The 13671-nt window shown below is 38.4% G+C and overlaps 1 protein-coding gene and 1 long non-coding RNA gene across 16 annotated transcripts in view; one reads left to right on the top strand and one right to left on the bottom strand.

Moving 5' to 3' along the window:
- ASAP1 (ArfGAP with SH3 domain, ankyrin repeat and PH domain 1) overlaps positions 1-5833 on the bottom strand; it is a 128812-nt gene extending 122979 nt beyond the window's left edge. For all 4 annotated transcript variants that reach the window (XM_064644709.1, XM_064644735.1, XM_064644718.1 and 1 more), the window contains exon 1: positions 5747-5833. In XM_064644709.1, the coding sequence (XP_064500779.1) occupies positions 5747-5805 (59 nt within the window). In that variant the 5' untranslated portion in view covers positions 5806-5833. The remainder of the gene's footprint in view (positions 1-5746) is intronic.
- The window catches only part of LOC135409387 (uncharacterized), a 29853-nt gene that overhangs the window by 4233 nt on the left and 11949 nt on the right, over positions 1-13671 (top strand). For 5 of the 12 annotated variants that reach the window (XR_010428164.1, XR_010428161.1, XR_010428158.1 and 2 more), the window contains exons 3-7: positions 5758-5890; positions 6448-6509; positions 7235-7373; positions 9418-9522; positions 13329-13444. This is a non-coding gene — a long non-coding RNA (uncharacterized LOC135409387). Of the gene's footprint in view, positions 1-5757; positions 6339-6447; positions 6510-7234; positions 7374-9417; positions 9523-13328; positions 13445-13671 lie in introns of all 12 variants that reach the window. The other 7 variants (XR_010428165.1, XR_010428162.1, XR_010428160.1 and 4 more) reach the window with 6 other exon arrangements.

Here is a 13671-nt window from a genome sequence, read left to right as displayed (position 1 = left end):
GATTTATCCATTTCAGCTAAACACAGCAGTCAGCATTACTTCCCATCCTCCTCCTGATCCTAACTCACTGTATGAGATCACTGTAGGACATAAGACAGCGGTGGTATTTGATACCCAATAAAACTGGTTTGAGATTCCCCGAGAAAATCTCTATGGTAAATTGCTGTTGCTACATTTTTATAATATTATTTTCAGATAACTTCTGACAAAATTAATGGGAAAGGTTTATATAAATTTATGGCCATAAGTGCTAGAATATCCACAAATATTTCTGAACATCAGCTGTTTGAGTTGAATGTTGGGCTTAGAGGATAAAAGAAGCTTCAAATCAACAAGAATCTCAGCAGGCTGAGTTTTGCTTTTGGTTTTGGAGTATCTCATATGCTAAAACTCAGTAAACTTTTTTTGTTAATGGAACTCCCATAGTTTTGTTTTGAAAAACAAAACCACACCATTTATGTAAGGACACGCAGCAGCAGCATCACTTTGTACTTCAGTGGAAAATGTTTAGTCAGGAGGTGCTTCACCTCCAGGAGCTGTGTCCTCTCAGAGGATGGTACCAACAACTGACTGAGCCTTGTAGAAAATGTAGCAACTACATATTTTAACCTGCAGGGTGTTTACACGTTTAATATCACATAAGTGGGTGATATACTCACCGGAAAAGGCAAAGCCTATTTTAAACATTGAAGCCTACATCACACATTGTGATGGGTGCTAATTTGCTTGAAGGAAACTTATATGGTAACTGCAGAGTGTTTCTGCTTGAGAAAGAAGGCTGTTGGCTTTGACATTTGCAAACAAATCTTTGAAATGATTGTGTCATTGGGACAGAACAGTCAGGTAATTTTCCAGCCAAAGGAAACTGTTCTTGTCTATATCATATTGCTGTACATGCAGAAAGCCAAAATCCAGGTTCAGGAGACATGCTGATTGCAATTCTGTGGTTTTAGGTGACAGTATCTACCAATGCGGTTTATGGACTACATGAGCTGCATCAGCAATTTGTGTTGCTGCTGTGACTGTTTTCAATACAAGGATCAGCTGATTTCAATTTTAATACTGGCATCTCCGAGCAGTTGTCTTCATTTGGTATTTAAAATAAGATATGAAAACATAAGCAACTGTCTCAGAAATTACAGTATTAGTTTAAAAGCCTTTTAGCACTAACAAGAGTGGCCTAAACAGAAGGTTCTTTTTGCATTCTTTCAATATTAAAATGATAGCAAAAAGAGAACTCATTGTGTTCTCGTTATAAATGACATTTTGGTAACATTAAGATCTTGCAGTTTTAACACTATGTGTACCAAATGAAAAAGATTAAATCAAAACATCATAAATATTCTGCTGAATGATATGTTTTCCATCTTATTTACTTGAATGTCCTGGGTGAGCAGCTTGGCTGAGTGATAAGTAAGCTCAAAGAGCGATCTCAAAGGGCAGCTGAAAATAACAGCACTGAAAATGAAGTGCAGCATTGAGTTACACAAGATTAAGCTGACTAATCTGCTGACTCAGTTTTGCCTTTGTTTTTTGGTTTTGTCATGCAAGATCAAGAGTCATGCAGACAAATGCGTAATGGCATTCCAGGCTAACAATAATAACACCATCAACAAGCAATGGGCTTTTCTCCTGCAACCTCTGCATGCTCCAAAGAGAAAACAGGAAAATGCTCACCTGTGGCAAGAGGCAGCAGCCTCAGGACAGGGAAGGAGTGTTCCTTTGCTTATTACAGGTGTACTGAATTTGATACTTCTATTTTACAGAAATGTTTTGTTAGAGTTGCTCATTTAAGAAACCTTACGTCAGTTCATAAGAAGTGTAATACTGCATATGAGGGGCCTAGAAGGGAAGCCATGCAAGGAGTGGCTGAAGTCACTTGGTTTGTTCAGCCAGGAGAACGGGAGACTGAGGGGAGACCTCGTTGTGGTCTTCAACATCCTCATGAGGGGAAGAGGAAGGACAGACAGTGATCTTTTCTTTTTGGTGACCAGTGACAGGACCCTAGGGAATGGTATGAAGCTGAGTCAGGAGAGTTTTAGGCTAGATATTAGGAAAAGGGTCTTCCCCCAGAGGGTGGTTGGGCACCCCACAGGGTGGAACAGGGCAGTGGTCACAGCACCCAGCCTGCCAGAGTTCAAGACGCATTTGGACAATGCTCTCAGACACATGGTGTGATTCTTGGGACTGTCCTATGCAGGGCCAGGAGCCGGACTTCGATAATCCTTGTGGATCTCTTCCAGCTCAGGATATTCTGTGATTCTGTGTGTCAGGAGAGAACAGATTCAAAATACAGCCCTTACAACATCTTCAGAATATAAAAGCAGCAGCAGCATACTTTTCTATAAGGACTGTAGTTTGGACAGCCCAAAGATATCAAACTCTAATGAGTGCTGATGGATAAGAAAACTGTCAGTGGAGCCACTGGAAAGTTTAACCCTTGCCCATCATGTGAATGGGAGCCTACTCTTTACTCACAGAGATGGTCATGTAAGAACTGCTGATCCCTGGGAGCTGCTCTCCCAGCAGTTCCCACCATCACTGCTTTGGTGAGGTTGAGGACCAGCACAGGAAAACCTGTCAGTGGTTATCCTTGCATTCCTGACCCTGAGCGAATCCTTGGAGGATTGTTGGAAGGGCACTGCAGACACATTGGCATGAGAGCAGGCCATGTCCATGGGATTGCAAAGGACAAGATGAAGCCAATATATCATGAAAAAGTACTCTGACTGAAACGAGAAATAAGAGTCCTTCCAAAGCAGGAATCATAGTAGCTGAATGCTTTTTTTTTTTTTTTTTTTAATATGAGAAATAGCAATGACTAAAATTGGAGAATGATACTGCAGAAATGAACATGTTGCAGGGCAGCTGGCATAACAGGCTCTCCAAAATAAAATGGGAATGAAATAAAGCCTCAACCCACATTGCAAACATTTCAATATTTTCTCTCTCCCTCTGGAAATGATTTGGCTGTGTCATTACCAGGCACATCTCTGATTCTACCTAAGCAGCTAAATGTATGCTGATGGTAGCATGCGTTTTGCCTGCAGTGAAAATGGAGGTTCAGACCAAAAGGAACCTGGGAAGTAGTTTGAAAATGAAATAAAGGCTCTGTACACCTGGGATCATGTCTTTGGGATGCCACTCATGGCTCTGACATGGCATTTGATCTCTGCGTACATCATTTCTCTATCTGTGGAATGCAGACAACTACATTTATTTTTCTAGGTGAAAGCACACTGGGCTTTTACAGCTGAGTACTGCTATATCAGAACTATGTATTTTTACTATACATTTTATTGTAAGAGTTTCAAATAATAGCTGAAAGATGGGAAGGGCTCCCAGGCCAAACAATTTTGTCACCATTTTGTTGGATAGACAAAAAGGTTTGGCAGGTAAATGAAAAAGTTTATTTCTACTAGTTGATCATGATGTGAGAATATAAAGCAGAAAGATCTGGTTTTGTGATGGAGTTCCCCCTCTGTATTATGATTTTGTTAGCATAAAAGCAGTACTTTGTGGAAGAAGAAGGACTAAGACCCTAAACAGAGGCACAGAATTCATTTGTGCCTTTACACCAGCTTTGCTAAGACATGGTTTGCAGACATGAATGTATATGGACATACTGAGTTGAAGTTCAAATGCTGGCTTATAGTGTTGACTGAGCATATTTCATTTGTTAATTTCCTAAATAGCATCTTGTTAGAGAAATGCTGGAAATAAATCTGCAGATGTTGGATGTTATAAAAAAGGTCCTTGCAACCCCTGAACTTACTGGCACATCTGTGTTTCCCTCATATAAGCCACTATTGTCAAAGATGCATCACTTAGCCACACTCTGGACTTGAATGTAGCACAGGGAATTTTCAATTCAGGAGGGATGTCTTTTGGTTTTTAATGAGATTTTATTTTGTTTGGGTTTTTTGTTTGTTCGTTTTATTAGGTGGATCAATATGTTTAACAATACATAAGACCTGAAATAATTAGAGGCATATCTGCTTTAATGCTCAAGCAAAAGTTTTTAAATATTTATTTTTAAATATTTAAAATTATGGTCTGCATGCTTTTTTAATGTAGATGTTTGAATGTTGAAGTTGTGGGGTTCTGTTAAAACTCAGGATGTCAGATAAGCACATGGAAGCTTTTGGAAACTAGTCTTACTGTGTGAACCAAATCTCTATTGGATCAGTGTTTACATGGTGCTAAATGAAATAAAGAAGTACAGAATTTCAGTTGAGAAGTTCACCACAGCAGCCCCTTTCTCTGGTTACTCATTTGCTTCTACTTTTAATCACTGAATTCGAGCTTCCATCTTCCTAAGTTAACTGGCTCTCTTGTGGAGGGTGACCATCTGCTCATCTATCCTGCCTCTAAGGATTTTTTTAAAGCAATGCTCATCCCCTAAGATTTGAAAGGAGGGTAGAAAAAATGTCAAAATCTTTCGGTTCATAAAAGTGTTGTGGGAAAATAGAAATGAGCAGAGGAAAAAGTTGTTTCTTGCCTTCGAGGATAGGAAAGGCTCACCATCATCTTGTTCTTTATCAAGATGATCAGTGTGGGAGAAAGATCCTCTAAGTGTCCCAGTCATGGGAAAAGTTTCAGTGATGGTTTGCACCTCCTCAGGAGCGGCAGTCAAGACAGAAGTATGAAATAAAACTGGGTTTAATTGATTTCAGGGAACTTAACACTACTTATTTTCTTGTTCGTGGTTGTGTTTTATTTCTCCAAGAAAATCTAGGAGCGTAAAAATGTAAGTGTTATTTCAAAATCAAGTAAGAATGTCCAGCTTAAGAGCTTCATGCTTTTTCAAAGATGATTGTTTGACTTCTGAACTTTTGCTTATTTAAGGCATCATAGACTTAAAAAGGAAAAATATGTGTAGCCATGTGACAAAGCAAATGCACCAAAGGAGGATTTATTCAGTTTTTAGAAGATCAGCAGCAGTGATTCACCCCCTTGGCTGGTCTGGAGTGCAATATGGCAACTAATTCCCCCAGGGAGGAAGAAAAGATGAAAGTCCCACAGCGTTGCGATGGTCACACGGGGAGCAGTGACCTGTGCCAGGGCAGCTCCAGCCAGTGCACCAGGTACAAAGAACACTGCAGCCTTAACCATCAGTGTTGTGGTTCAAGTTAGGCAATCCAAATGTAGCTTTTAGTGGTTCAGTGAAACACAGTGGAAACTTTAAAACAAGAGCACTCACCATCCAGAGACTGAATAAACAAAAGCATATTTAGACAACTGTGTGCTATTCAGCACTTTATATCATGCAAAGAGAGTCCCTCCTCTTTTCAAGCCCCCGCACAAATCTTGCCATAGATTTTTCAGGCTGATCTCAGAGATTTCTTGTTTTCAAAGTTAAAACAACATCAGTTACTAGATCTAGATGAGTTGAAAGGAGTGTCCTTTTTATTCCCTGTGTCCCTTATTCAGCTTTGAAATCTATTACAGCAAAGCAAAATATGTAATAAATGCGTTTAAGTACATGCTCAGGTAATCAATGTTTTATAAGTATTTACTGCTTTATTGGAATTTTTGATCCTTGGAAGGATCAGTAATTTAGACCTTTTCTGAGAAACACGCACTGTAGTAATGTCCAAAGTGGCATTAAGCAGAGAAAAACCCCACTTGCAGGTATTACAATTGATAAAATCTGTGTCTTCTGGGCTTATTTTTCATAGATTCTGTGGTCTGCTTTTTACTCTTTAACCTGGTCATTTATGTTTATGTCTTTTGTCTTTCTTACCGATTCCATAGTGAATCTCTTGAAGAAAAGCTTGAAAGCCTGGATGCTGAAGATCTCATGTCTCATCTGTCACGACCAGAAACCTACCTAGATGAGGAGAAAAGATCAAGGAAGTAAAACTGACCAAACTATGGCACTGACAAGGTCACTTACTCAAACAGTCAATATGAAACAATGTCTGTTAATCCTTCAGTGATGGCAATTTATCGTACATTATTTGATCACTGAATTTGATATTTTGAATTTCATTGTTGTAATGAGATCCAATAGAAATCCCCTGAAAAATAACACCTTGTTAAAAATTGCTACAGGAGAGTTTCATTTAGCTGGCTGGGAAAACTCTCTGTCTAACTCAATGTGGCAACTACTCACTCAGCTGCACTGAGTGCAGCGCTGGTAACATCATCTGTCCAAGTTGTCTGACACTTCAGAAGACCCTGTTTTCAGATATAACTTCAGTCTAACCATTCAGGCTGAAAATTTCCGTGTCAGGTGTATGCACCAGACTGATCTTTTTTGGAAGATGGAGATAAGATTTGAAGGATAAAGAGACTGGGAGCAAGAAACGTTCTGACGGGGAGCAATCCTGCGTGTAAGAGAGGGAAGGAGGGTGTGGGGGGACAGTCATAGCACACCATGGGAAAATGGTTTTGCAGTTTTTCATCAGACTTCTCTGCTATTATATTATGTACTCTTTCCAGGTTAAGCATTGTGTTGCTCTAGGGGAAGGAAGGTGTTAGAGATGCTGCAGAGCCTCAGAAAGGTAGGTAGGACTGGCACATACCTTTCACTTTGAGCCCTTCTGGGCTGATCTCCATGTTTGGTCCAAAAGGACAAGGCAGAAAAAAGATTGACAGGGTTTTGGGGCCAGATATTGGTGCTGGGAAGGCGAATGCTACACAGAAGACATTGCCATGAGTTGATAAAGCAAGGAGTCTGGGACAAACCACATGAGACAGAGAGATGTGGACTGGGTAAGCCGGCAGAATGGGAGATGTGACAAGGACCCATAAGGATGAGATTGGGATCAAACAGAGGAGCTAAGGCCACAGGGGAGTGGGAGGCCATTCCCAGATCACATCCTTTGCTTAACCAGTCTGACCATTTTCACTTGAGCGCATCACTTGATTCCTTGATTCCATGAGGAAAAGCACATTTCCTCCTCTATAAGTCTTTTTTTTTAACCTTCTGTCTAAGAGAAGTCTGGTTAGGCCTGTTGACCTATTTCCCCAGAGACTGCTGTAGTTTGTTTATGGGTTTTGTCCTGTTTGTTTGGTGTTTCCAGATATGTCATGTGGGTCTGGAGGTTTGCCAATCCTCAACATTAAAAATAACAGAATAATCCCTGTCTCCAAGACACATGAGATTCAATTAAAAATTGCGACATAAGACTTTTTGGATGGGATGTTACTATCTCATTTTTCCTTTCTGTTTCTGAGCCTTTATGATACTTTCAAGTGATGTTGTCAAGAGCTTTTTTGTTATTAGGAGGGCTAGGCAGCTCTTTAACCAGCAGATTTCAGATTTTTACATACTGGCTGGAAAGGATCTGAAATTCTACCAGGTATGCCACCAGTTTGGCAGCACAGGAGAAGAAATGGTTATTGGCTCTGCTCATAAGGAAGAGGTGAGTCCTTTGAAGTCAAGTATGCAAGAGAAGTATCTACCTTAAACCAAGAACATTATGCCTGAATGTTGTGTTACATGCATGAAAAAAGTTGTTAGAAGAAGGCCTGGGCACTGCATGGGTTTTTTTGTGAACTGGGAAGTGTCTCCCCTCACAGACAGCTGAGTACCACCATCTTACAGCAAACCCATAGCCACTGGCAACCCTAGATCTGATTCAACCCATGATGACATGTCTGCTTAAAATTGTTTAATTTTACAGCACGCCTCTTTCTTTTAATTATATTATCCATCTCCTTAGGCAAAAAAATCACCTTCATCATCATAGGTTTATACTATTCAAATCAAAGCAAGAAATAAAATATATATAATGGCTCATTGCTTTCTAAATTGGGCTCTGACCTGAGTTGACGAGTAACTATGATTATGATTTACATTTTGAATTGATGGCAATTTATTTTTCGTAAGTCTAAAAAGTAACAGAGTCTCTTTACATCTGCTATAAGAATCTACTGAATACTATTTAATTATTCATTTCGTATAAGCAGAGTTATCAACATTTTTGTTTAAATCTCAGTGGTTTAGGATGACTATATTCCCTTTCTACATCTCCTATTCATTTTTGGGCCTCTTGTTACAACAGCAGCCAGCAAATAAATGAAATATCAAAGAAATCTAGAAAAATATTTATAAAGAAATCAAGTTGGTTGAATTTATCATCATTGATTGGTGAGAAAAAGCACTGAGAAGGAAAGATATGCGGCTCTCCTAGAGAGAAAAAAGGTGGTGAATGTGCTCATGTGGGTTCAACACTGAATCTGTGACCTTTGGACAATTTATTAGGGCACCATTCAAATGGAAAATTCTTCAAACCTTATGCCCACGTGAGTGATTTGTCTTTTGAGGCTAAGTACAGCTTTTATGAACCTCTTGAACTAAAGACAGTAGCAGAATTTAGGCTGCATCAAGATGGCATTTTGACTCTATTTCTCACCCCCCCAAAAAAGGAAAACCAATGCTTCCCAACTGTACTTGGCAATGTGAAGATAATACTATCAGGTTTATGTAAAATTCTTATATATGACAGTATGTGAGTGGGAGCAAGTGGGAGCAAGGAGTGAATATGAAATATAAAAGCCCAGAAGAGACAGAGAACAATGAAAACCAGAGAAATATGATTGCCTTTTACCCAGGGACACCTACACCTAAAAAGAGAAAAACTAGTTGGGGTTTCAGCAAGAAGGGGGTCTAACTAAGAACAGGTTGACACTAATGGCAGCTGGGTGGCAATTTAATTCAGTACAATAATACAGTAGCTGATTCCATTAGGAAAGCATTTTTCTTGTGCCTGATTATAAATACATACAATTATATTGAATTAATTGGTACAATCTAAGTGCTTGACTAATTCTAATGCTTAACTAATAAGTATAATGTGTTGAATCCCTATATTTTTAAACTTTTAGAACTGGTTAAGTAGTATGGAGAGACAATGGATTCTCAGTAACAGAGTATAAAATTTGCCAATATATTTGGTAGTAGTCAAGAAGAAAATCTTATTCAGGGATTTTGCAGAGGAGAAGAAAATATCAGGAAATATTTTGTACACTATTTAATTACCTGCATTAGATATTGCTTAAATACTGTGTGATTTCATGCATAAATCATTTAATGAATGACTTAAATTGTTTTTTATTTTGGAGGATTTGTTTTTGTTTTTTTCTTTCATAATAGAATATACAACCTGGACAGTAATAATATAAATACATATTTTGCAAATATAATGAACATTTTAGGGCAAATACTAACCAGCCAGTTTTCTAACATGCCTGAGCTGTAGTTAACCTAACTAGAAAAACTCAAATGAGCAAAAGTTAATATTGTTTCTACAGTCAGTGATATAACAATAATAGTAGTTGTGCGCCACCATGCTAAAAATCAACTCCCTTTATGTCCAAACAATAGCGTGAATCACATAAATCTGACCTCGATATACAAATGTGATCATGTAGTAATTATAGCTCTTGTGCTTTCTGTATAAACAGACTACTTCATTTGGAAATGCTGTAGGTTAGTGCTTCATTCTGCAATTTACAGCCAGTGACTGAGCAGAAAGCTTTTATATCCCAAGAAGCTTTAAAATAAAGCAGGTAAAAAAAACTTATTTCCTGCAAATGAAAAAAAATAAGCTGTTATTTGAACTGCTGTGAATCAAATCTTTGCTCTGTCTATGTTCTGCTGAAAAGCAGGTCTTACAAATTTAAAGATTGTCTTTGAAAATGACATTTTATAATATTAAAGATATTTTCATGGGCAAAATATAGAATTTAATTACTCAGTCCATGTGATAATTGACATGTTCTTTAACAACTGTGAGTTTAACAAAAATGTCTTTGATTTTGTGCCAGAATCTGCTTGTTCTGTTTGTGTCTATGCTGGTATCATCCAAACAGGATGTGACAAACATATGTTCTTTGGCTTTGTCCTAATCCATGATTTGGATAACACTATTACAATGTGGTCTAACAAACTTCAGTGAAGCAAATCTGAGGATGTTTGTCTCTGGTCTTGATTTTAGTGCGTCCCAAGCAATAGAAGCTCTGTCCTGACCTCATACATTAGCTGTATGGGTTGTCAGTGCTTCCATAAAAATACACTATCAAAATATTAGCACGCTTATAAACATGGGCTAAATCCTGAAATAAAACAATAATGGAAAACTTATTACAGACTTGTACAAACCCATCATAGAGCCCAGAATTGACCCTGAAGAGCTGACTGACATCCTCTTGGTGATGAGTCCCTATTTATAAGGGGTTTTAAGAATGTAAATTGCTCAGTTTTTAATCTATTCAATCATTACATTGATGATTTTAGATAATTCTAGTTTCTTAATCAAAATTTTGTTTAATGCCAAAAGTGCTACCAAAGTTTATAAGTATTACATCAGTAGTATAGATTTTTTCCCTGGAAAATTTAAAACCTCAAAAAATATCAAGATAGCTTTCTTGAAATAAAATATATTTTACTTAATTCCATCCTGATTGGCATGAATTGCATTACTTTTCTCTGATTCTTTATAAATAGTGCCTGGAATTAGCCATTCCAGTGTTTTACACTGGATTGATGTCAGGTTATTAATCCTGAGGTCATTCCACTGAACTTTTAAATATATTGGCAAAGTATGAGATTTCTTCTATTCATCTTGAAATACCCACATGTTAGAATATGTATGGAAAATCAACTGAAAAATTCAGAGCTTTGCTTGGATGGCACTTTTAGAAATAGCAACTGAATAGAAAAGAACCTAGTTTTAGGAGATGGTATGACTGTTAAAATGGAAATTACTTCTCCATCCTCATCTGATATGATTGTCATATGATTATGAAATAATCATGGATGGGCTGTGCAAAAGCTATAGAATAATTGCACTGGACAATTTGTGGTTTAGGAATTCATGATGCAAAATATGATAACTCTAAAATAATTCCACAGTTTTGTACTATATCACCACCACACGATGTGACAGCATGTTGCTATAGAGGGCCAGAAGGCCTAAGGGTGCTTGTTTGGTAGATTTCTGCAGTCTCATTCAGAGGCGAATTTTCTTTAAGACTCAGATATATGACAAAGATTTGTGTAAGTCTTTAGATTGAAGGACCCTCTAGTTTTTGAAGCCTGTCTTTTGTTATTTGTGTAAGGGCTTCAGGATGATGGTGTTATGAGTTAAATCTCCTTGTATCCACTTAAGAGTGACCCTTTTTATCACTTCCAACTATATCCATCAGCTGTTTCTTGGGCTCAGGGAAGAATTTGTATTTTGTGGAGGCAGCAGCTAATCAGAGTGTCTGCTGTCCAGCTTCAGACCTCTGGAGAGCTTTCACTGATCTCATCAAGGGTATTTTTTTATATTTGATGACAAGGTTGCCATCCATAACCCAAGATTCTGAGTTACTTATAATCCACTTCTGAAGACTGTGAGGGGCTAATAACAAACAAGAGTACTTCCTACCTTCTCTGTACAGTTAGTTGCTGCTTAATTATTTACTCAGTACATAGTCTATAGCAAATTGCCCTGTGCATGGTATATAGATTATAGATTAATAATATAATCTGAATGCAACATCAAGCCCTCTTGTCACTGTCCCCACTCGTTCTCAATAGCCACTGATTTTGGGCTGAATTCGAGATCAGCCATTTGCTGGCTGTGACTTTAGGAGAGAGTAAGTATTAAAATTAGAAACTAAACCTGGTATAGCCATATTAAAGATCAACTTGTGTCTGCACAAAAAGTCAGATGTGCCTGAACTTTCCATGTGCTTCCTTCCTGCTGCATCGGCAGCTCCCAAGCAAAGCAAACAGCATTCCTCCTGCTTCCAGCCTTCATTGCACTGTCCTTGTGTCTGAAGACCTCACAGAAATTAATATATTTCATATATATTTGTAAGATGGTTACATCAGACTGAAGACAAGACTGTTAAGCTCCAGTTTGTGACTTCTGCTTGTGTCCAGTCTGGTGTCTCAAGAAGAGGGCCAGCCTTTGATCACAAGGATGACACCACGGTGCCTTCTGCCAACCCCTCTTGTCTTGGTACTGCTTTGCCCTTCAAAGTGTTGTATTTTTCATGACTTTCCCTTCTGCCAAGCAGAACCAATCTTCTACTTAGCAGCAGCCCTGTGAAAATGTCATTTATTTTGGCTCAATAATACTTCTAGCCATCCTGTCCTTCAGCTGAGTGCAGAACTATCAAAGCATCTGTACAGAATTTCCCCAAATACAAGGCACATAGGAACCTCAATACAGGCATAGAAAGATGTTCCTGAGTATTCTCTTCTTTTGTGCTTTGTGTCTTTATCTACCCATATAGTGACTCATGCCCAGATCCATGAGCATGGATCATTTTCTCTTTGAAATCAATGGCCTAAAGTTGTGTAAGGGGGGGTTAGGTTGGATGCTAGAAAAAAGGTTCTTCACCCACAGGGTGGTTGGGCACTGGAACAGGCTCCCCAGGGAAGTGGTCACAGCACCAAGCCTGGCAGAGTTCAAGAAGTGTTTGGATGATGCTCTCGGGCACATGGTGTGACTCTTGGGATTGTCCCAGGAAGGGCTAAGAGTTGGAGTCAATGATCCTCGTCTGTCCCTTCCTACACGAGTTATTCTGTGATTCTGTGATTTCTGTCTACATAGAAAAATGAGATTAACTCATAAGTGACAAAACAGAGCTTTAACAACTTGATCCAAACTCAGTCCCTGTAAATGGGATTCTTTACCTCTAGTGAACTCTCACTCAACTTTTAGTCTGTAAAAAGTGGGATGTATCTGACAAAGTATCTTTGCCTGGGCTGCTCACTCCAGGCTCCTTTTATTGTTACTGTTAATACCGTAAATACAGACAAGTGAAAATAGGGTGCAGCTCACCTCATCCTGCAGAAGTAGCTGTTTAAAACAGAGGTACTAAAGTAGATGTCTACAAAGTCAGATGAATCACAGCCTAAACTACTTCTTTCATTTTGCTGACTAAAAGAGAGAGAGTGCTGAGCCCAGAGACAGACACCTACCCCAAGGATGCTGCATCTCCTAAGTGCATTGCAGCAGGGCCTTCTTATTTCTGCCTGAACCACACCAGAAGGTTCAGATATAAGACTGTATGGGCAGATACTAGACTGTACCTCTAATTCTACAGTCAGTAAGAGATATCAGGAGGAAGAAAACAAATTTAAAAAAAAAAAATCCCAAAACTTTTAAGGGAAAACCCCAGGAAAAAGTCCCTATTGGTGCACTACTATGGATGCTGACATATTTTCCAGTGGCAATATAATAGGAAGTTGTACTGATCTTTAGATTTTCTTGGGTAGAAGTTGCACAAAAACCCCACAATGAAACTGTATGTTGTAATGTAAGTTTTATGTTTTTACCAACGGAATGACGCAGCTGAAAAATAACTTCTTTTTTCAGTTTCAGTTGTATCAGTTTCCTGCTCAAGTTCATGTGACAGTACTTGGTCTGCCTGTCTTGGTGACAGTATGAATTTATAGAGACAGAAGCAATCAGATCATATAGTTTTCAAGAAGGTAGGAAAGTATTGAGACTGAGTGTCTCCAGGCCTGAAGGTAGTTAAAAATACTGAATAACTCACACATTATTGTCTCTAAACACCACCTTTTTTTTAATAAATCACTTAATAAAGAAATTAATTTTACCAGTGCATTAATTAGTTAAACTAGCTAAAGTGTTGCTAATATCTCTACAAGTGACAGTGAGATGAGTATTTTGTATGTACTTGGATGTGGTTGGCTCA

Source organism: Pseudopipra pipra, chromosome 1, assembly GCF_036250125.1.
Source record: "Pseudopipra pipra isolate bDixPip1 chromosome 1, bDixPip1.hap1, whole genome shotgun sequence".
Lineage (NCBI taxonomy): Eukaryota > Metazoa > Chordata > Aves > Passeriformes > Pipridae > Pseudopipra > Pseudopipra pipra.
The sequence above is the reverse complement of the archived record's forward strand: the minus strand, read 5'-3'. Positions and strand labels throughout refer to the sequence as shown.